The 21,940-nt window shown below is 49.2% G+C and overlaps 1 protein-coding gene across 1 annotated transcript in view; it reads right to left on the bottom strand.

The window, feature by feature from the left end:
* Positions 1-350: 350 nt before the first annotated feature.
* The window catches only part of TCEA3 (transcription elongation factor A3), a 43,389-nt gene continuing 21,799 nt past the window's right edge, over positions 351-21,940 (bottom strand). The window contains exons 6-11 of the mRNA XM_081088207.1: positions 13,732-13,898; positions 13,505-13,561; positions 10,765-10,919; positions 5,579-5,725; positions 3,091-3,162; positions 351-690 (exon numbers count right to left, since the gene is read on the bottom strand). Coding sequence (XP_080944333.1) covers positions 682-690; positions 3,091-3,162; positions 5,579-5,725; positions 10,765-10,919; positions 13,505-13,561; positions 13,732-13,898 — 607 coding nt within the window. The 3' untranslated portion in view covers positions 351-681. The remainder of the gene's footprint in view (positions 691-3,090; positions 3,163-5,578; positions 5,726-10,764; positions 10,920-13,504; positions 13,562-13,731; positions 13,899-21,940) is intronic.

The raw sequence follows: 21,940 nt of genomic DNA, 5'->3' as shown, positions 1-21,940 counted from the left end.
ACAGATGGAGCTGTGAGGAACGCATTGCCAGGGCCTAGGCGGCTTCCGAGGCTCAGCACCTTCCAGGGGCCATGGAACTGGGGGGGGGGGGGGGGACGGGACTGTACTCTTCAGGCAGAAAGACTCAGTTCAAGATGATCTGCTCCCTGGTTCAAAGGCCCCCAAAGCCAGCTATGAACAGGGAATAGCAGAGTTTGGGAAAAGATGCAGAGCAGGGAAGAAATCTCCCACGTGGCGTGGAGTCATGGCTGCCGGAGCCAAATCGTGTGCCAAGTGTTCTCGTGTGTGACTCTGGGGTGGGGTGGGGTGGGGTAAGACTTGCATCAGTCTGTTATTTTATTTTTCAATTCAGCAAAGGCTGGGAGATTGGGATGTGAGGGAAGGGACGCAAAGCAAAGGTCTGCCAATGCGTCAAAGTTTTGACACCTGAGTCTCTGATTTCTACAAGAGGTTTGTGAACACAGACTCTTCGCATGGTATCCCAATTGGGTTCCCTCTAGTAGCCAATCATTATTCATAACCAGGGATTAAAGGCTTCACCCTCTGATCCCTAGCACCCCATTCAGAGTTCAGCGTTTGTCTTCATTTTACATTTTATTTTTTTTCTCCAGTTACGATGGCTTAGCGCTTTCTCTTTGTTCTTCCTCAACTTGTTCACTGAAATCCTGGCTGGCAGTTCTATCAGCAGAACTACAAAACCAAAAAGGCAACAGAATTTTAGAGCTTTTCCTGCGCCCCCCAAGGAGGCAGGGGAAGGGGGAGGGGACATGAAAAAGAAGGCAGGGTCTGGAGCCACACAGACCAGAGTCCAAATCCCAGCTCTGGCATCGTTAGCTGTGTGACTATGAACAAATCACTCATCTGTAAAATGGGATCACAATGCCGGCCAATGTAAGAAGGATATTGGGTAATAAATGAATGGAAATGTGATGCCAGACATGGGGTGTGCTCTCAACTCATCGTCAAAATATCACTGTGATGATCACCAATCGCTTGATTAGACTCTAGGCCTTCCACGTGGCCGTGGACACTACCTGAAGATGTGGTCAGAAGCCATGTCGCTGCCACCTCTAGTGGTCCAGCCTCTCTGACTAATGGGGAAGGGAGGAGGAGCTGGGTTTGCAGCAGGCAGAATGTCTGCTCCTCAGCAGCAACAATGACAAGAGCTGTCATGTATTGGGCACTCCCGACTAGTAATTCTGGGATAGGCAGTGTTAACAGGTATCCACTCATTTTGTCCTCACAGTCACCCTAGGACAGTGATGGCGAACCTTTTGAGCTCAGCGTGCCAGCATTTTGAAAAACCCTAACTTAACTCTGGTGCCGTGTCACATATAGAAATTTTTTGATCTTTGCAACCATAGTAAAACAAAGACTTATATTTTTGATATTTATTTTATATATTTAAATGCCATTTAACAAAGAAAAATCAACCAAAAAAATGAGTTCGCGTGTCACCTCTGACACGCGTGTCATAGGTTCGCCATCACTGCTCTAGGAGGTAGGCACTACGTCACTCCCATTTTCACGGGTAAAGAAGCCACTCAGAGGGGTTATTAAGTCATTTGCCTAAGCTCCCGTAATGCTAGTGAGTGCCAGACTCGGGATAGCAAGAACGGTGGTTTCTATGTGCCAGGAACATATGTGCCCAGGGCTTTTTTGTGTGGTCGTACGGGTTGTTCACGGCACAGGAGGGCCTGGCAAAAGGGGCAAGTTGAGCCACCAGAGGCCCTGTGAATGCTTCACGTGTATTACCTTCCCTAACCCCCACAACAGCTCTGTGGGCTAGATGTTAACATTCCCATTTTATAGAGGAGGGAATCCAGGCCTAGAGCGTTCAGGTCACTTTGTAATAAAGTGATAGAACGAGGATTTGAACCCGATGCCACGGCCCATACTCTAAACCACTAGGCTGCTGTACTGGCCCTATCCCTAGGTGCTCAATAGATGAACGAAGGAAAAATACACATTGGTCTGACTTTCGCATTAAAAAAATATGGCAGATCCAATGAGGCCCCGGGGCTATGGAGGCCTTCAGTAAAGTTGCAGAAACACAATCGTTCAGGAATTTGCTCCAAACCGTGTGACCTTATGCTTGTGAAACATTTCGGCAGCTCAGTTTCCTCGTTCAAAAGTGAAAGTAGTAGTTAAAGGGACATTTCTCCTAGCTGTTTGCAAAGCGTGCATGCATATGTAATCTGCTTCGCATCAATCACTGGAGAAAGGCGTTACTGTCCTTTTGCCCAGGGAGAGAGTAGGCTGCTCAGCGTCGCACAGCGAGTAGGGCAGAGTGGAGACCGGAAAGCAGGGCTCCCGACGCCCAGTCCCATGCTCGGTCTGGGGCTCCTTGCTAAGGACCTTAGAACTTACGGAGAACCCACAGCCTGCCTGGTGGCCCAGACATCACACAGTGCACGTGCGAGTCAGGTGGTACTGGAGGCCGACACTGATCACATGACCACACTGAGTTCTTTCGGAAGAAGACACGGCAGAGAGGAGCACCATGGAGGAGTCTTTGCTTGGCTCTCGTGTCTGAAAACAAAACCTCTGGCTCCGCAGGAGCTTGGGCAGCCCAGGTGACAGCCTTGGGGAACGCAGGCTTTTCCAGGGCTGCCTGGGGAAGGGAGGATGACCTGGGAGCACTGCGGGAGAGGCCCCTCTGACGGACCTCAGCCTTCCGCACTCCTGGCGTGGCCAGGTCCAAAGGAAATAGCATCTGTGAAAGCGCTTTGCAAAGCAATGTGGTCCAAGTGGAGAGCGCTGTTGTTTTTCCTCTGTGGAACTGGGTGGTGGGGGGTGGAGCAACTGACTCCCTCTGTGCTCAGATGAGGGACTTGCCCATCCTCTGATGAAATGTGGCTGCTGCTCCCATCCCAGCCGCGTACCTTCCAAAACACACACATGCCTGTGCACTCTCTTCCTGCCTCACCAATAACAACCCACCACGATCTCCAGCTCTGCGGATCCACCCTGCGCAGGCCGGTAAGCCCCTGTGCACAAGGCCCCTTCTTGGCTGTGGGTTTACTACTCCTGATAGGGGGCAGCGTCTGTGGATGATGGGGGGGGGGGGGGAGGGAGAAAGATACAGACCTTCCAGCGATTGCCGCACTCGTTGCATAAGACAAAGGTAGTCATGGGTTCATCAGCACTGCGTGTCTGCACCTGAGACAGAGAGAGGCCCACTCATGAAGTCACTCCCCTGCTCTAGGACCTGCCTTAGCTCCCACTGTCTGCAGAAGTGGATCCAAGTCCCAGAGCTTAGCTCTGTTGTTCCCACCCCACTTTGGCAAGCCCTTATCACTGAGAACTCTCTAATGTGTATTTTCCTCTCTTGCAGGTCCATCAGCTCACCTTCAGTATCTCACTGGCTCAACCTGACGTTGGCACTTCCACTCTTGTTGATCCTTCTGAACTGAGCTCTCTTCTCTTGCCTCAAGACTCATCTCCTACAGGAAGTATTCCCTGACTCACCTCTGAACATGCCCGATTAGGTGAGCTGGAAGCACCCCTAGGGATCACTCAGTTCATTCCTTATTTTATAGGTGGTAGAACTGAGGCCAGAGAGGAAAAAAGATTTGAAGATCATGGGGACTATTTAATGTAATGGGTTTTTTTTTTAGTTTCTCACCCCCTTACCCAAACCAGTCAGGTGCAGATTTCCCACAGCAAATCCCTGGCATTTCCAGATTTAAAGATTGCTGTTCTGATTTTCTTTTTGAATATATTTTATTGTTTTTTTACAGAGAGGAAGGGAGATTGATAGAGTTAGAAACATCAATGAGACAGAAACATCAATCAGCTGCCTCTTGCACACTCCCTACTGGGGATGTGCCCGCAACCAAGGTACATGCCCTTGACCAGAATCGAACCTGGGACCTTTCAGTCTGCAGGCCGACGCCCTATCCACTGAGCCAAACCAGTTAGGGCTGTTGTTCTGTTTTTTTTTTGTGTTTTTTTTAAAAAATATATTTTATTGTTTTTTTACAGAGAGGAAGGGAGAGGGATAGAGTTAGAAACATCAGTGAGACAGAAACATCGATCAGCTGCCTCCTGCACACTCCCTACTGGGGATATGCCCGCAACCCAGGTACATGCCCTTGACCGGAATCGAACCTGGGACCTTTCAGTCTGCAGGCCGACGCTCTATCCACTGAGCCAAACCGGTTTCGGCGTGTTGTTCTGATTTTCTATAAATGGCCATGACATATAGCACGTGGTCACTTTGCTGACACTCAGCTATGAATGATGTCAGCTGGGAGTCCCCGGGGTGGGAGGTAGTCCCTGGGCTAATGAGGGAGCCCGACAGCCGACCAGGAGGATGCAGCTTAGCACCGCCTCGTCCCTGGAGAGCAATGGCACCTGGAGGAAGGAGAGCACTGGGGCTCCTCTGTGCAGAGAAACGTTGCTGATGGGCAGTGTACTTCTCGGGGGAGGCCAGGCGCAGGACGCACACCCTCCACACGAGAAGTGCTCGGAGGAGGGCAGGAGCTTGCACAAACATCTCGGAATTCCTGAATCGGGGTTCTCCGAGGGGCGATTCCGGAATGGCAAGGCTGACTGTATTTCTGCTGTAGCCACAGATCCCCACAGGCAAGGTGCTCCTGATACACCTGCTTGCTGAGCAGATGGAGGAGTGAATAGAGTTCCAGAATGACTGGGTATCAATTAGAATCCAAGAACACTGGTGCCCCAAGGGCATAATATGTGCCACCCAGAAACAGCAGGTGGTTCTCTGGTTTAAAGTCTCCCCGAGAAGGGGCCTCCATGCCTTACGTGGCTCCCCATACAGGGGCAATGGTCTTCATCCTCAGCACTTGGGGCTAAAACCCTTCGGCTTTGCACACAAAGTTGGCTGTGATGCAGGCAGAAAGGTCTAGAATCTAGACTTATTGCTGTCTCTGTCACTGACCATCTTTGCCATCTTGGACAAAGCTGCACAGCTTGCCCCCTGTCTGGGCCTCAGTTTCCCTGTGTGCAAAGTGAGAGAGCTGAGTTTTATATTGCCATGTTCCCTCCCAGCCACCTGTGACTACAGTTCTGTGCCCTGTGAGTCTGGTTCCTCTTAGCCTTGCTGCAGGTACAGCCAGAACATGCTGGCCGAGCCTCACAGACACAAATCTGGGTGGCTGTATATGCAGAATGTCATTTTCTAGAAGCCACGGGACCCTAGCTGATGTTGCTCAGTGGTTAGAGTGTTGACCTGCGCACCGAAGAGTCGTGGTTTCGATTCCTGGACAAGGGCATGTACCTGGGTTGCAGGCTCAATCCCTCATGTGGGAGGCAACCATTCAATGTGTTTCTCTCACATCGATGTTTCTCTCTCTCTTGTCTCCCTCCCTCCCTCCCTCCCCCTCCTTTCCCCTATCTCTGAAAAAGCAATGGAAAAAATATTCTTGGGTGAGGATTAACAAAAACAAAACAAAACAAACAGAAGCCATGGGTTCGTATTGGTGTTCCAAGGCTTGTCCTTTTCTCTGCAGCCTGGAGTTTTAACCCTTCCCCGCTCTGGCTCTTCCCTGAGCTCTCTCTGGTTCTCCACCTCTGTGCCCCTGTGGCTTCCTCCTCCGCCTCACCTTACCTGGTTATAGGTACAGTTCTTCTTCTTGCATTTCTTGCACTGGAAGAGGCCAGTGGTGGTGCCGCCCGTTTTGGCCATCTGGTGCTCACGGATAGCCTCCTGGGTCATGGCGTTCCTCAATTCCCGCAGCTCGTCACTGGCCATTTCCTGGAGAGAAACAAGTTTGTCCTTCAGGGCCGGGAGTCCCAGGGGCCCTGCCCCATACCTGGTGTCGAGGGAGCCTGAACAGAGGAGGGGAACCTGCTGGATTAAGTACAAGGAGCTGGAGGGAGGCCTGGACTCCTGGCCCTGCCTTCGCAGGGAAAAGGCCATCCCCATTGGGTGGAGGGGCAAACCTGGGGGGGTCTGGTGGGCAAGGCAGAAGGGCGTGTGCAGGAGAGCAGAAGGTAAACTGTTTCTGCCCCCGATTCAACACTCTGGGGCACATTTCCTCAGACCTGGTGCTCACCCTGCCTGCCTGGACCTTGGGCACCTGCCTGAACCTTCCTGCTTGAGCTGACTTGACCAGTGACCACCTGATCTATGATGTTCTTCTTATCTGTCTAGTCTGGACATGACCCAGGCCTGCCTGAGCTGTGATCACTGCCCAGCCCATTCTGCCTGTGGGGACCTGGTCTCACCATGACTTGTTGTTGCTGTCCCCAACCACCCGGGACCTGAAGCACCTGGGCTCACACCACTAACTGCTCACCTGTGAGTGCATCAGAACATCGTTAAGATCCTACAGACCAGACTCTCCTGTCTTGTGTCAACTCAGTGTCCGCAGTGTCTAGGGCAGTGGTCGGCAAACTGCGGCCCCTTGAGTGTGGCTCTTCCACAAAATACCACGTGCGGGCGCGCACGTTCAGTGCGATTGAAACTTCGTGGTCACACTCAAGGGGCCAAAGAGCGCATGTGGCTCGCGAGCCGCAGTTTGCCGACCACTGGTCTAGGTCCTTCCTTTCTTTATCCTTCTCCCTGGCCATTTGACTGCCCTTAAACCTCTGCCAGATGAGAACAGAGAGGGGGTCACTCAAACCAGAGAGAGTCCTAGGGAAGGCTGGCGTGGGGGAAGGAGGAAGGCAGAGGCTGAGGCTAAAATGAGTGAGGGTCTGGGAGTGGCTCAACATTTCCACCGTTGCTTTCTAACCTGACTCCTTCAGCCACGGAGAGCAGAGCTGGCACAAAGGTTCTACTGTTTTAGTGACCACTAAATCTAATGCTGACCACTGCGCTCTAACCACTTGGGCTTCTTGTCAAAATGCAGATTCCTAGGAACCGAAAACTCGAAGGGCAGGCCCAGGAATATGCATTTCTACTAGTGTCCCCAAGTTACTCTGGTGCACACAAATGTTTAAATTCTACTGTGTTAAATTCAAGGAATAGGTTCTAACCAACAATGGGGTAAAGCACATCAGCCAAGGCCATATACTGGTAAGCAAAAAGCAGCTGATTTTAATTTGGGGGCAATTTCCCAGAGCATAATGCATTTATCCATTCAAAATCTATGGGATGCTAATTTATTGAATGTCTTTAACGGCATTGGTGTGCTGGTAAACCGGGTTTGACCATAGGGGAGGCTGATTTGTAGTATTTATCAATTTCCATAGTGTAAATATTTCCATCAGGGCCAATTTCAAGCGACTAATGTGGATGTCACTAAATGCAGAGCTGGGAGTAGCTACACATAATCCTGTCTCCTGAGCTGGTTGGAGCTGGTTTCAGAACACCACTGCCTCTAAGCCCTCAAGATAAGATTTGGTTCCTGTCCCCAGGTAATGCTAATCTGGTCTAGTAGCCTAGCATTCACACAGGATAGCAAGATAGCCTATGAAGTATTAAAACAAAGGCATACAAAATGCAGAGAAAGCCCCCACCCCTAGTGTGGGGTTAACTGCTTGGGGGCAGGAAAGACTCATTAAAGAAACTGACACCTTAACCAATCTTGAAAGATAAACAAACTTCCAGGGCACATTCTAGACTTAGCGAATAGTCCTTAGCTAATAGCAAAAGTTCAGAGGACAGCCTGGCCAGTGTGGCTCAGTGGTTGAACATTCGACCTATGAACCAGGAGGTCCAGGTTTGATTCCTGGTCGGGACACATGCCTGGGTTCTGGGCTCGGTCCCCAGTGTGTGGGGTGTAGGAGCCAGCCAATGATGCTCTCTCATCGTTGATATTTCTCTCTCCCTCTCTCTCTCTGTCTCCCTTCCTCTCTTAAATCAATAAAAAAAAATTTTTTTAAGGAAATGAAACTTAAAAAAAGATCAATAACATGTTTGGGGAAGGGTATATAGAGTGGGGCTCAGGGCAAGGAGTGTGGGAGACATGGCTGAGGGTCAGATTGTAGAAAGACAGTCTTGTGTGCCACCTAAGGAATAAAAACAGAAAAATATTCTATCCACTCACCCACAAATCCATTTACCTAGCTCTGCCCTGACTCAGTGAGCAGACAAAATCCCTCTCCTTGTGGGACCGACAGTATGTCCACGCAACAGTTCTAATGGGTATCTCAGACTCTACTCCATTCTTTGACATGTCTGGGTGGAGAGGAGGCATGAAGGAATCAGATGGACAAGGAAAGAGACACAGAAAGGGAGTTAGGGAGACAGGGACGTGGAGAGGGACATCGATCCCCATGGGCCTCCCCTGTCCCAGGCCTTCCCTGACAGCACCTGCCTGTCCTCTGAGCCCAGCACTGCAAGCAGCCCACACAATGCTGTTATTTTTCTTATTGGAGCAAAAATGGTCCTATATTTCTTTTTTTTTTTTTTAATATATTTTATTGATTTTTTTACAGAGAGGAAGGGAGAGAGATAGAGAGTTAGAAACATCGATGAGAGAGAAACATCGATCAGCTGCCTCCTGACCGGAATCGAACCCGGGACCTTTCAGTCCGCAGGCCGACGCTCTATCCACTGAGCCAAACTGGTTTCAGCGTCCTATATTTCTTATAGAAACTTCCTGCCTGGAGCAAAAGGTGACCTGAGGAAGATCTCCTTGGCATCCATGTTGGCTGAGTTGCTGGCAGGGGTTCCTTGGCGGCGGGCCCTGGCAGTCCCTTCTCAAGGGCCTGCTAGATTCCTGGCCTGCTCCCCTTGGTCTGGTCAGCCTCTTTTTTGGGTCTGGGTTAATCACCCGATTCTCTTGCCCTGTTCTAGTGAACAGCCCTTGGGTGGGGCCTGATCTCATCCACGTGTCTGGCTTGGCCAGTTGCTTTGCTGGGACTTCTGGGGCTTGTCTCTGGCCTAATCTGGACGCTCAGCTCTGTTCTAACCTCCAGCTTCTGGGAACTTGCTGGGTTTGGCTCAAACTTGTGCCAAACCTTGCTCCTGGTTCCCCTGGGCTCCGTTTCCCAACATGCTCTGGAATGGCCTGTAACACAGACTCTGGATAGCATCCCACAGCACACACACAGAGAAGCAGCGTGACCCCAGGGCCACGGGCGCGGGACAGAGGAATAAACGCAAGGCTGGGTTTCCAGAAAGGTCACAGCTACACCTTGCAGGGAAGGAGCATGTGCCTAAAGCCAAGTTGCAGTGGTAACCCTGGGCATAGATTGCTAGTTGCCTAAAAAGATCAGATATTTAAAATTAAGCAGAAAGACAATCCTGGTCCACTGGCCTAGTTCACCATTTTATCTGAAAGCCGGGGATATTATCTTCCTTATTTTGGGTATTTGAGGAAGTCAGTTAGCTTCCCTCTATTAGCTTCTCAGAAAAACATACATGCACACTACATAACAAGCACACACCACTTACATATGCCACACGTACCCTAACCACACACACCATACACACATAGACCAAATACACACATCACACATCATATACACACACACAAAGGCCCACTCTTGCCAAGAGTTTCAGCAGATTCCCAGATACCCTGAGGCACACCCAGACTCAGATGTCATGCATTTTCCCTCCCCTTCTCAGGGCCACTTCCCTGACTAGGGCTTCGTGTGCCATCTCCAGGCGCTGTGGGGCATCCCTCTGTTAGCCGTGGCGGTAAAGAGCCGCTTGTACCTGGGGGTGTGTAAAGATCTTTACACCCTCATCTGTCACTTATAAGTTGTGTGGGACCTCAGTTTTTTCATTCATAAAATGAGGATACTAGCCCGGCCAGCGTGGCTCAGTGGTTGAGCATTGAACTATGAACCAGGAGGTCACAGGTTTGATTCCCAGTCAGGGCACATGCACAGACTGGGGGCTCGACGCCCAGTAGGGAGCGTGCAGGAGGCAGCCAATCAATGATTCTCTCTCATCATTGATGTTTCTCTCTCTCTTCCTCTCCCTTCCTCTCTGAAATCAATAAAAATATCTATTTTTAAAAATCAGAATACTATTTCCTCTTTCATAGCATTGCGCTGAGGGTTACATGAAATGGTTGGTGAATGGGCCTATCGTACACTAATTCTGAGGAGGGCTTTTCATATATTAATCTTCTAAATTCATTTAATGCTTATGAGATAGCTATTATTATTATTATTATCCCATTTTACAGATGAGAAAACCGAGGCACAGAGAGGTTAAGTGGCTTGCCTAAGATTACACAGCTAAGTGGTATAGGCAGAATTCAAACGCAAACAGGCGTGTTCCCTTTTCCTCCCCTTACTGACCCTTTTAAGCTGGAGCAATCCTTCCTTCCTCTAAGTCCCCACGATGCCTCTATCATGGCACTTACACCTGTTTTACACATACTTGTAAGTATATCAGTCTCCCCACCTTGGACTGTGCTCCATGTAGACAGAGACTTCTGTTCTGGCTTGGGCCCAGAGCGGTAATGGGCTACAGGCAGAGGAGGGAGGCAGATAACCAAGCAGTGAAGAGTGAAACTCTGAGACCCAACAGCTCGCCTCCTGGCTTGAACATTTTCTAGATGTGCGTATAGGCAAATCTGTGAACTCCTCTGAGCCTCAGCCTCCTCATCTGTAAAATGGGGATAATAAACACTCCCACCTTAGTGGGTGTGAAGATAGAATTGGCCAGCGTGCCTAAAGTGCTCAGCACAGTGCCTAATTCGTATTAGCCGTGTCCACCATCCTGATGGTCCAGAAGCCTTGAGAGGCTGGGAGTCCGAGATGGTCTGACTGTAAGAGCTCCCTGGCTCATCTTTTATGGAGTCACAAGCCACTGCCTCTCAAACTTGGACAAGCTGGAGGGGCCTGGCCTCCCACCCCACTGTGCAGAGGTCCCAGCCTGGCCCTCACCTCTGCTGTCATCTTGGCAATGAGGCCGGTGGAGATGGCCCCACTGAGCACGTTCCGCCGCAGGCCAGGGTTCCTGGGGTCCTTGAGGTTGCTGATTCGGCTTCGCACGCGGTTCCGGTACTTCATATCCGTGCTCTTGAGCTCCTGGTAGATATGTGACATGGTCAAGGGCCAGCCCAGCTGCTCATAGAGGGGAGGATGGGGAACCTCTCCTGGAAGCCTGAGGAGATCCAGGGCCATCTCTTCCTCTCTTTGGACTTGTACAGGATCGGGCACTTCTGTGGCATTTGAGGGAATTTCAGTAGGCATTTGGGGTTAGCCATGTGCAGGGGACAGGAAACAACTTCTAAGGTTACAGCAAGCACTGTGGTGTCTGGGACTCCGGGAATGGGCAGCCCAGGTTTGTCTGAGCCTCTTGTATGACCTCAGGTGATTCACGTGACCTCTTTGTGCCTCACTTTCCTTATTTATAAAATACGGGGCTGTTATGAGGATTCAGCAATCAAAGCTGCATGATGCACTAGCATGGTGTCTGGGACATAGCAAGAGCTCAACATTTAGGGGCTGTTATGAGGATAATGATGAAGGTTACCTCTAGTTACCTGAGGGTTGTGAGTCCGGCTGGCAGAGAAAAACAAGATAGGAGCCGCATGTTTAAGGCTCTAAGAATACTGCAATAAATCGATTGCTGAGCTTTGTTTGATCCAGTGCTCCCAGTTCTCTGTCATCATTCCCTGGAACCTACTTTGGGAATTGCTGGTCATTAATGGATGAGGAAGCTGAGGCTTAGGAAGAATGAAGGCCCTTGCTCGAGGTCACAGGCAAATTCCCGGCAGAGACAGGGCTGGATGCCAGAGCCCCTCCTAATGGTAATGCTCTCTGCTCAGCCAGCAGGAAGTTGCCACTGGCCACGGATCACAGTGACCGCTCTGTCCAGATGCCGTATCCCAGACAGGCCTCCCGCTCCCCCCTCTGGAGGAGCTCAGGGAACACAGCCGAGTGTGCTTGGTCTCCTCAGCCAAGGAGACGCAGGAAGATGAGGCCTTTGCTGGGTCAAGCCAGAGACGAGAAAGAGACTGCGGGGAATGTAGAAAAACAGAAACGGCTGACTTGCTTGGGAAGGAAGGTGGTATTATTCCTGTTTTTGTTTTAATGTTGTTTGTACAATAAAAGTGTAAAAAGAAAGGATGTGCCATAATGCATTTGAAAGCCAAAACGTATGTTTAAAAATCTGTGTTTGGGATTCCTGGAGGGCTGGCAGTCCTTGCACCAGCTCCTTCCCGACTGTTTCCTGAGATCACAGGGGAAGACAAGGTAGAGCAGAGCGCGGACCTGGGTGTCACTGGCCCCTCAAAGGAGCACACGTGGGCCCCACAGCCGCTATTTCGTCCAGGGTCACTCTGAAGGGGACACAGGGTCAATGTGGCTCTGATTTCCGCTCCTTCAGTGACCGACATTCAGAGGAAGAAAACACAGAGGAAAGGCCAGCGGAACGAGGTACTAGATCACCCACCTTTGTTTCAAACTGGGACGGGACCTGCTTGGAGGGACATCTGTTCCAGAGAAAACAAAGAGGAAGCCCTGCTCCGCGTTCTGAGTGAGTGAGAAATTATGAGTATGCATTTGGTGAGATGCTGGGTAGCTCAAGGGTGGCTAATAATCAAATGATGGTGGAGAGAAACTCCCAGAAGATGTGTTGGAGGATATTCGTGTGGGCCTCAGGCAGGAAGGAGATGGAAGCAGGCAAGTTTGTTGTCTGCAGATTGGCCTCCACCCCTCCCTGACCCCAGCTGGCTCCCCAGGGAAAGCCCAAGAGGGTCACTCATGCCTCAGTGTGACACTCAGAGGCCCTCTCTCCTGGGGATTCTGTCCGCTTCCCTCCACATGCAAAGCTTTGTCTCCAGTAACAGAAATCCCAGCATTCACTCGGGGGGGGGGGGGGGGCCAGCACCGAGGGGTTTTTCCCCTCCAAGAGGGAAATCTTTTGGTGCAATAGGCCCATAGCACACAGGTAGGTGGTCACCTCCTTATGGAACGACCTCAGGATGTGGAATCCAAAGACCAACGTTTTCAGTCCAGCTCTGTCATCAGTAGTTCCTGAGCCTCAGTTTCCTCATCTGAGAAATGGGAACGACAGCCCCTGCTTCACAGAGATGGTTGTGAAAATTAATAGCGGTAGGAAGTGTCAGTTGCCCATCACAGGGCTTGGAATATATTGGGGAGTAAAAAATGGAAGCTGTTATCTTCAGCAGTTGGAAGAGGGGGGAGGGCTGAGTGTGAGAAATGCGGTCCTTCTCTGTCTACTCACCTACTTGACATCACACACTAGGCATGTTATGGCATAGACTGGCACAGACACTGAGCCTTCAGGTTCTGGAATCACACTTTCTGGGTTCCAGTCTCAACGATGTCACTACTATTTGCTGTGTGAGCTTTGGCAAGTGACTCAATCTCTCTGAGCCTCAGTTCCCTCATCTGAGAAACAGGATTGATGAGGAAACTACCTCGTAGACTGTTCTCAACACTGAATGAAGTACTGCTCATACACAGCTTAGCATGAGGCCGGCAGGTGCAAGACTTAATAAATATTTGCTAGAATCAAGAACTCTGGTTCGGGGGCCGAGCAGGGGGCTGTCCGGAGCCCTTTCCCTCCCTGCTCACTGTCCTGGGTCCCCTGTACTTGGAAGACCTGCTGCTGGACGGTCCAGGCACCCACAGCCTTGGCAAAGCTCAAGGATATGATCTTCAATTTCTGATGCCATCTTGTCACAGTTGACTCCATAGTCCTTGTAATCATCTAAAAGAGATTGAGGAACACAGGCATCAGCCAGGCATGACCTTGGCAGTGAGGCCTGCTTGTACCAAGGACTACAGCATCCTGAACCCTCCCATGGCACTGAGAAAGGCCACATCTCATCTGCCCCTGGGAAGCCCTTCCCTCCCCATCCCCGGCCCAGGCCTTCTCACCATCCGCCTTCAAGGCCGCCGAGAGCATCTCCACACACTTGTCCCGGACAGAGTCCCCCGTGAGGTAGCAGGGTGCCAGGAGGCAGATGGAGGGGGCAAAGGTGGGGCTCGAGGGGCTGCTGGGTGTTTTGGGGGAGGTCTCCGCTTTCGATTTGCTGCTGTTTGATCTGAGGATGACAATCAGTAATCGACTTTCTGATACTAAGCAAATAAAGCATTTATTGAGCAATGATCCCTTTAATCTCATAACAAGCCTATGAGGTAGGAACTATTTTAGGTACTTGATATGGATCATCTCATTTAATTCTCATAACCCCATGAGGTTGATACTATTCTTTTTTTTTTTTTTTTAACACTCAACTGAACTCAAACCATGACTAGCTACAGTCCTAATAGGAAGTTAACATGCAAACTGTTTTCTGTGGGTTTTTTAAAATATGTTTTTATTGATTTCAGAGAGAGGAAGGGAGCGGGAGAGATAGAAACATCAATGAGAGAGAATCATTGATTAGCCGCCTCCTGTATGCCCCCTACTGGGGGTCAAGCGTGAAACCCTGGGATCAAACCAGTGACCTCTTGGTTCATGGGTCAATGTTCAACCACTGAGCCACACGGGCTGGGCTAAAGATGCATTTTAAATAATGATACTCAGGTCACACATCCGGAAACCAGTAGGACCAGAATGAAAACCCAGGCAGTTGAACTCTAGTACCCAGGCTCTTAACCTCACACTGTGCTCTACTGGTTACAGAACGGTGTAACAATGCCAAAAACTATATCCATTAGGGACTGCAAGAGCTCCTCTCTCTCTCTCTCCCTCTCCCTCTCTCTCAGCTCTCATTGAACCATTTATTCACTCATTCAATAAATAGTTCAATAAATATTAATTAGGCACCTATTCTCAGGTACTGTGCTGAGAACAAGGGATAGAGCAGACAAGGCAGAAAAGCTCCCTCCCTCAAGGAGCTTATAGTCTACTGACTAGTGAATGCACCACCACTTCAGAGTGCCGGCTCTTACCATGTACCGGGAACGGTGCTGGCACTGTAGGAGCACCTTCTAATTTACTCCTCACAGTAGTCCTAGGAGGTAAATACTGTTGGCATCCCCATTTGCAGCTGAGGAAACAAACCTAGAGTTATATCACTTGAGATTTGAACTCAGGCCTGTCTGATTCCAACCCTAACACTCTTTTTTTTTTTAAGCATGTTTTTATTGATTTTGGAGAGAAAGAGAGGAAGGGCAAGGGAGAGAGCGGGAACTGCCTCCTGCGTGCCCCCTACTGGGGATCGAGCCTGAACGTGCCCTGATTGAGAACTGCACAAGCGACCTCTGGGTGCATGGGTCCATGCCCAACCAACAGAGCCACACTAGCCAGGGCCTAACCCTAACACTCTTAACTCTTATGATAGACTGCCTAAGAATGATCCCATTTTGGTTTTGGCTTAAAAAAAAAAAACAAAAAAAACCCCCACACAAATAAATAAATAAATAATAAAATACAATACTGAACTGTGTGGCTTAAACAACAGAAATTTATTTCTCACAGTTCCAGGGACTGGGAAGTCCAAGATCAAGGTGCTGGTCAGTTTAGTTGCATGTGAGGGCTCTCCTTCCTGGCTTGTAGATGGCCACCTTCTCGCTGTACCCTTACATGGCAGGGAGAGAGAGCGAGTGAGCTCTCAGATCTCCTCCTCTAAGGACACAACTCCTATGGGATCTGCTTCACCCATATGACCTCTTTTAACCTTAATTACCTCCATAAAGGCCCTGCTTCCAAATTCAGTCACATTGAGCTTCAACATATGAATTTCAGGAAGGAGGGGTAGATAACATTCAGACCAGAACACCATATTAGCAACAATGGTCTCTCTGAGATGGGATTATAGGAGATTTTAATTTTCTTCTTTTGCTTATACATGTCTTCTAAATCTACGAGAAATATATCTACTTTAATAATGAGAAACACTTTTTAAAAAAACATTTGACAATTATGAGTGGTAACTGTGCTGATGGCTCAGACAGGCTTCCTGTCTTCCTGTTATTAAGGAGCTGCCAGCAGCCCTAGCCAGTTTGGCTCAGTGGATAGAGCGTCTGCCTATGGACTGAAGGGTCCCAGGTTTGATTCCAGTTAAGGGCACATGCCCAGATCCCTAGTTGGGGGCATGCAGGAGGCAGCCAATCAATGATTCTCTCTCATCATTGATGTTTCTATCTCCCTCTCCCTTTCTCTCTGAAATCAACAAAAGTGTATTTAAAAATATATATATAGCCCTGGCTGGTTTGGCTCCGTGGATAGAGTGTCGGCTTGTGGACTGAAGGGTCCCAGGTTCGATTTCGGTCGAGGGCACATGCCCGGGTTGCGGGCTCGATCCCCAGTGGGGGGCGTGCAGGAGGCAGCCGATCAATGATTCTCTCTCATCATTGATGTTTCTAGCTCTCTCTCCCTCTTCCTTCCTCTCTGAAATCAATAAAAACATATTTAAAAAAATAGATATATATATATATAGTAACCTCAATGAATAACAGTAGCCAGAAAACCTGAAATACACAATGACAACCTGTTTTATATATATGGTAAATCTTAATTCATTTAAAATTATGAAATATCTCTTCTTTCTCATGCTAAAAAATTTTGTTACATATATTTTACCACAATATTAAAAAAAATATTTCATATGTGTCTATTGATTTTTTAGAAAGAGAGGAAGGGAGAAGTATAGAGAGATAGAAACATCAATGAAAGAGAAACATCGATCAGCTGCCTCCCACACGCTCCCTACTGGGGATTGAGCCCACAACCGAGGCATGTGCCCTTACTGGGAATCGAACTGGCGACCTCCTGGTTCATGGGACAACGCTCGACCAACTGAGCTGCACCTGCCAGGCTCATGGCTTCCAATTATTTTCAGCATAAAGTCACACTCCTCATTGTGGCTTCCCTGTCCCCCCACATCTGGCCCCTGCCAGCCCTCTGACATGATCTCATGCTGAGCTCCCTCACTGTTCACTGAAGCCTCTACTGCCCTCCTGCTTCCTGTCCTCTCACCACAGTGCCTTTGCACAGATGGCCCCTCCTCCCAGGAGGCTCCTCCTCCAGCTTTTCCTATGACGGTTCTTTCCCACCAGTCAGGCCTCTGCTCAAATATCACATTCTCAGGGAGGCTTCCTTCCCTGCCCGCCCCAGCCAACCAGACTGTCTCTGCCCTATAACTCTCCAGCACATGACCTAATTTCTTGCATTCATGGCACATGTCCAAGTCTATAATTAACTTGCTTATGTGTTTATAAACATTGTCTGCTTTCACCTCCAGAATACAGGTTCCATCGTAGAGGAACCCCATTGGCTGGCTCACCATTGTCTTCCAGCACCTTTAGCAGCGCTCTAGGTGGGTACTTGGTGAACCTTTGTTGATGAATGAATGCAGAATGAGATGAGGGAGCTGGCCACAGAGAGATGAAAGGTGCATTCAACAGGTTTGGGCAGAGATGAGCTGAGTGGGGGGCAGGTCCTCTTTGGAAGGCCAGTGACCTACGAGAAGGATCTCTCTCTGAGCCAGTGTCTGTCAACAACTACGACCTGGACCAACCCATCTCCTACAACTGTGATGGCGTTCCAGATTCTTCCTGGTGTTGCCCCTCATCGACCCCTGTGCCCCATCACGACATCCTCAATGTCTAGGACTCAGCAGTGGGGAACCACCAGGGGGAGCCTGAGGATGCTGCTCAGAGGAAGGCATGATAGCAAGCAACAAGAATAACACTGCCATTTAGGGAATGTAAACACACCGAGGTGGTGTATTTATTAAGGACCCAGGCCCCAAAGCCAAACTCCAGGCTCAAGGCCTGACAACACCACTTTGTAGCTATGTGACCCTGGGTGAGTACCTTCTCCTCTCGGTGCCTCAATCTCCTCACATGTAAAATGGGGATAACGATAGTACCCACCTTATAGAGTTGTTAAGAGGATTAAAGCACCTAAGAGAATTCCAGCAACAAAGTATTAGGCAATTTACATCGGTAACCACATTAAGTATGAGTGTTACTACTGAGCATTATGTAGTTACTGAGCACTTACACGGAGTAGGAACAGTGCTAAGCATTTCATTACCCCCATTCATAACCTGAAAAGGGGGTCATAGTTATCGCCATTTGACAGGTCAATAGACTGAGGCTCACAGGTGAATTGACTTGTCCAAGGTCCTCCAACTAGCAAACGGCAGAGTCACACTACAAATCTAGGTCTGCCTGCCTTCCAAATGCTTTTCAATACATTTCACCGTGTCTCTAAAAGGCAGAGTTTTCCTGAATCCCTTTACCTGGGCAAGGCCAGGCTGCTTGTTGACGTTTTTTTCTTACTTTCCTGGCAGGGCCTCCCAGTCCCCGTGCCTCCTCTTGGCGAGGAGCTGGCTGGCATTTGTTTCTAGGTGGCATTTCAGGCAGCCACGCTCATTTTGCTTTCAATGCACAGAACTGGGAACTGAGTCAAATTGCAGAGAGGGTGGAGGTAGGGGGTTGGATTAATCAGAGCATCCTTCTGCTTCCCGGATGTGTCAGTGTCGGCACCAGCCTGTGGTCTGATACCAACCATTCAGTGCTTAGAAAATCCATCCACCCCAGGTCAGAGCAGAGGCACCGGGAGACCTGTCTCGCTGCTCTTGCACGCCACCCCGAGGGCATTTCAGGTACTGCACGGCCAAACACCTGTGGTTCTCAACCTTCCTAATGCTGTGACCCTTTCATACAGTTCCTCATGTTGTGGTGACCCCCAACCATAAAATTATTGTCGTTGCTACTTCATAACTGTAATTTTGCTACTGTTATGAATCGTAATGTAAATATCTGATATGCAGGATGTATTTTCATTGTTCACGACCCACAGGTTGAGAACCGCTAGGACCTGAAAACCAGCTGGGCCCGGCCCTAGCAGCCTTCTTCCCTGACACAGTGATGCCCTTGTGGTCTGCTCCCTGGTACTCCAGCTACCTTTCCCAGAGCATCATGCTCACTCATACTGCCACACCTTTGCATGCGCCATTCCCTCTCTCTGGGATGGCCTCTCTTAGCTTGTCTACCAGGCAAAATCCTATTCATTCATATACCAATTTTCAGCCCAAATACTCTCTTTTCCATGAAGTCTTCTTTTAAAAAACATCTTATATTTTAATATGTTTTTTAAAATTGATTTTAGAGATAGAGGAAGTGAGAGGGAGGGGGGAGAGAGAGAGGAGAGAGAAACTAAACCTGAAACCTGGGTATGTGCCCTACTAGGAATTGAACCAGTGACCCTTCGGTGCACAGGTCGACTCTCAACCAACTGAGCCACACTGACCAGGGCTCCTTTGACTTCTTATAGAGTCATAAGGAAACACTTCCCATGTTCCCACTGTGTGTTACATCTTCAAAAAAACAAGTATTTTGGTGTCTGCCTCTACACTAGTAACTAAGCTGCAGGACGGCAGGGATCATGAGTTTAAATCTTTGTCTGGCCTGGAGGTGACAAACTGGGAGGCTACAAATACATTTAGTCTGCCCTATTGTGTCTTAGAAAAAGGTGAATATGCTGCCAATGTTTAAAATCGGGAGTCTCACTGTCAAACTGCAGCAGGAAGGCCGGGGAGGGGAGGGGGGCAGGTAAGAGATCAACTGAAGGACTTATATGCATGCATATAAGCATAACCAATGGACATAAGACACTGGGGGGTAGGGGAGGCCAGGGGATTGTCAAGGGTGGGGGAAAAAAGGAGACATATGTAATACCCTTTGTAATACTTTAAGCAATAAAACTAAAAAACATAAAAAATAAAAAAAATAAAATCGGGAGTCTCATATGAAAATCTAGATGTCCAGTTTCCCTTAAAAAGCTGCAAGACATGGCACAGTGGGTCTGCATGTCCATAGAGCAACAGCCAGCTGGAGTAGTGGGTGCCCACTACAGATGGGCAGGCGCTCTCCATTTTGCCAGAGTCCCCAGGGTGTGTACATGCCCTTGACCCCTGAAGGATGATGCTTGTGGAGGAGGTGCTCAACAAATATGTACACCGATGTATGCTTGTATGCATGCATGTATGGGAGAGGGAGAGGGAGAGGGAGAGAGTGCAGGAAACAGTCTGGGTAGAGGATAAAGTGAATTTACAAGACTTGCTCCTGGCCCTTGGGGTTGCCTGCCCCCAGTACTGAGCCAGCAGGAAATGACACAATGGCTGGAAGGATAAACACCTTCTGTTTGACCTTCAGGAAAAGAGTTCATGACGGGAGGGAGCCAGGGGGGGCCACCAGCAAGGTCAGGAGAGGAGTCTGAGGTATAAATCCCTCCACTAATGTTGAATGTTATTTTATAGCCTCAAACCCAGAACTGGATGAGTGGTCAGTGTTTCCTTTTGGGACAGGCCACCCCTTCACTATGCAGGATGCCCTTCACGTTCCAGGATGTTTAGGGTCTCTGACCCCTGCCTACTAAAGGCTGGGGTGTTCCCTCTCCATTCCCATTACGGACAGAATATGCATCCCCCCCCCCCCCCAATCCATATGTTGAAGTCCTAACCACCAATGTGGCTGTATTTGGAGGCGAGGCCTTTGAGAGATAAGCAGGTTTAGAGGAGGGTGGGGCCCATGATGGGATTATAGGCCTTCTAAGACAGTGGTTCTCAACTTTCCTAATGCCTTGATCCTTTAATACAGTTCCTCATGTTGTGGTGACCCCCAATTTCATTGTTACAAATTTCACTGAACATAATTAAAGCATAGTGATTAATCACAAAAACAATATGTAATTATATGTGGTTTCCGATGGTCTTAGGAGACCCCTGTGAAAGGGTCGTTTGATCCCCAAAGGGGTTGCGACCCACAGGTTGAGAACCGCTGTTCTAAGAGGAGGAAGAGAGACAAGAGCGCACCCCTCTCCCCCAATCCTATGCAGACAGAGCAAGAAACAAGAAGGTGGCTATCTGCAAGCCAGGAAGCAGGCCTGCACCAGGGACTGAATCGGCTGCCACCTTGACCTTCCCTGCCTCCAGCATGTGAGAAATAAACGTCTGTTGTGTAAGCCATGCAGTCCATGGTATTTGTGATAGCCGCCCGAGCTGACTAAGATCCCTCCCAAGTCACAGTGACAACCGAAAATGCTCCCATGAATTTCTAAATGAACCTCCGCTGAGGACCACTGGTTTAAGGCCAGGGTGGCCCTGGGGCCTCCCAGGCCTCCCTATGGCAGACATTGCCAAGGGGCCACAGCACTCTCTTCTCTGAGGCAGGATGCAGCCTCAGCCTCCCTCTCCCAGCAGCACTGAGAGCCTTCACTCATCAGCTGGAGCTGGCAGCTGGAATCGGGCAAGACAGCAGCCCCGTCAGCCTCTCAGGCCTGTTTCATCCTCATCGAGCCTTCAGCAACCCCGTGTGGTGGTGCTTCTTTCCTTTCCAGTGGCAGTCTTACTGCACTTTAGGCCTAAAATAGCTGTGTGTCTCCCACTCACAGTCACCTAGATCAGTGATGGCGAACCTTCTGAGCTCGGTGTGTCAGCATGTTGAAAAACCCTAACTTAACTGGTGCTGTGTCACATATAGAAATTTTTTGATATTTGCAACCATCGTAAAACAAAGACTTATATTTTTGATATTTATTTTATATATTTAAATGCCATTTAACAAAGAAAAATCAACCAAAAAAAGGAGTTCACGTGTCACCTCTGACACGCGTGTCATAGGTTCGCCATCACTGACCTAGAAGCCAACCTCACCGTCCCACCTGGTGGTCCCAGCATCCACTCTGGCCCCTGGACCCTCATCATTTGCTTAAATCCACCTCCAAGTCACTTCCCTTGGCCATGCTTCTCCTGCTCTGACCTCTGACCTCCCTCCTGGACTACAAGTCACTCCTTTACCCACAATCTCTCAGTAGCGATCTCATCCAGCTTCAAATGCTAGCCACACACTGACTCTGAAGTTTACATTTCTGGCCCAGACTTTCTTCCTGAATTCCAGCCTGGAATAACCTAACTGATCATGCACCTTCTCCACCTGGATGACTGGTATAACCCTTGAATCCAGCATATCCAAACCTGAACTCTGGGTCTCTTGCCGCAGCCTGATTTACACAGTCCTCCCCTATCAACTAGTGACAACTCCATCCTTACAGATAGGTGCTCAGGTGAAAAGTCTTGGAGTCATCCTGACTTTTTCTCTTGTGCCCCACATCCAACCTGTCAGGAAA

Source organism: Myotis nattereri, assembly GCF_964212035.1.
Source record: "Myotis nattereri genome assembly, chromosome: 3".
Classification (NCBI taxonomy): Eukaryota; Metazoa; Chordata; class Mammalia; order Chiroptera; family Vespertilionidae; genus Myotis; species Myotis nattereri.
The sequence above is the reverse complement of the archived record's forward strand: the minus strand, read 5'-3'. Positions and strand labels throughout refer to the sequence as shown.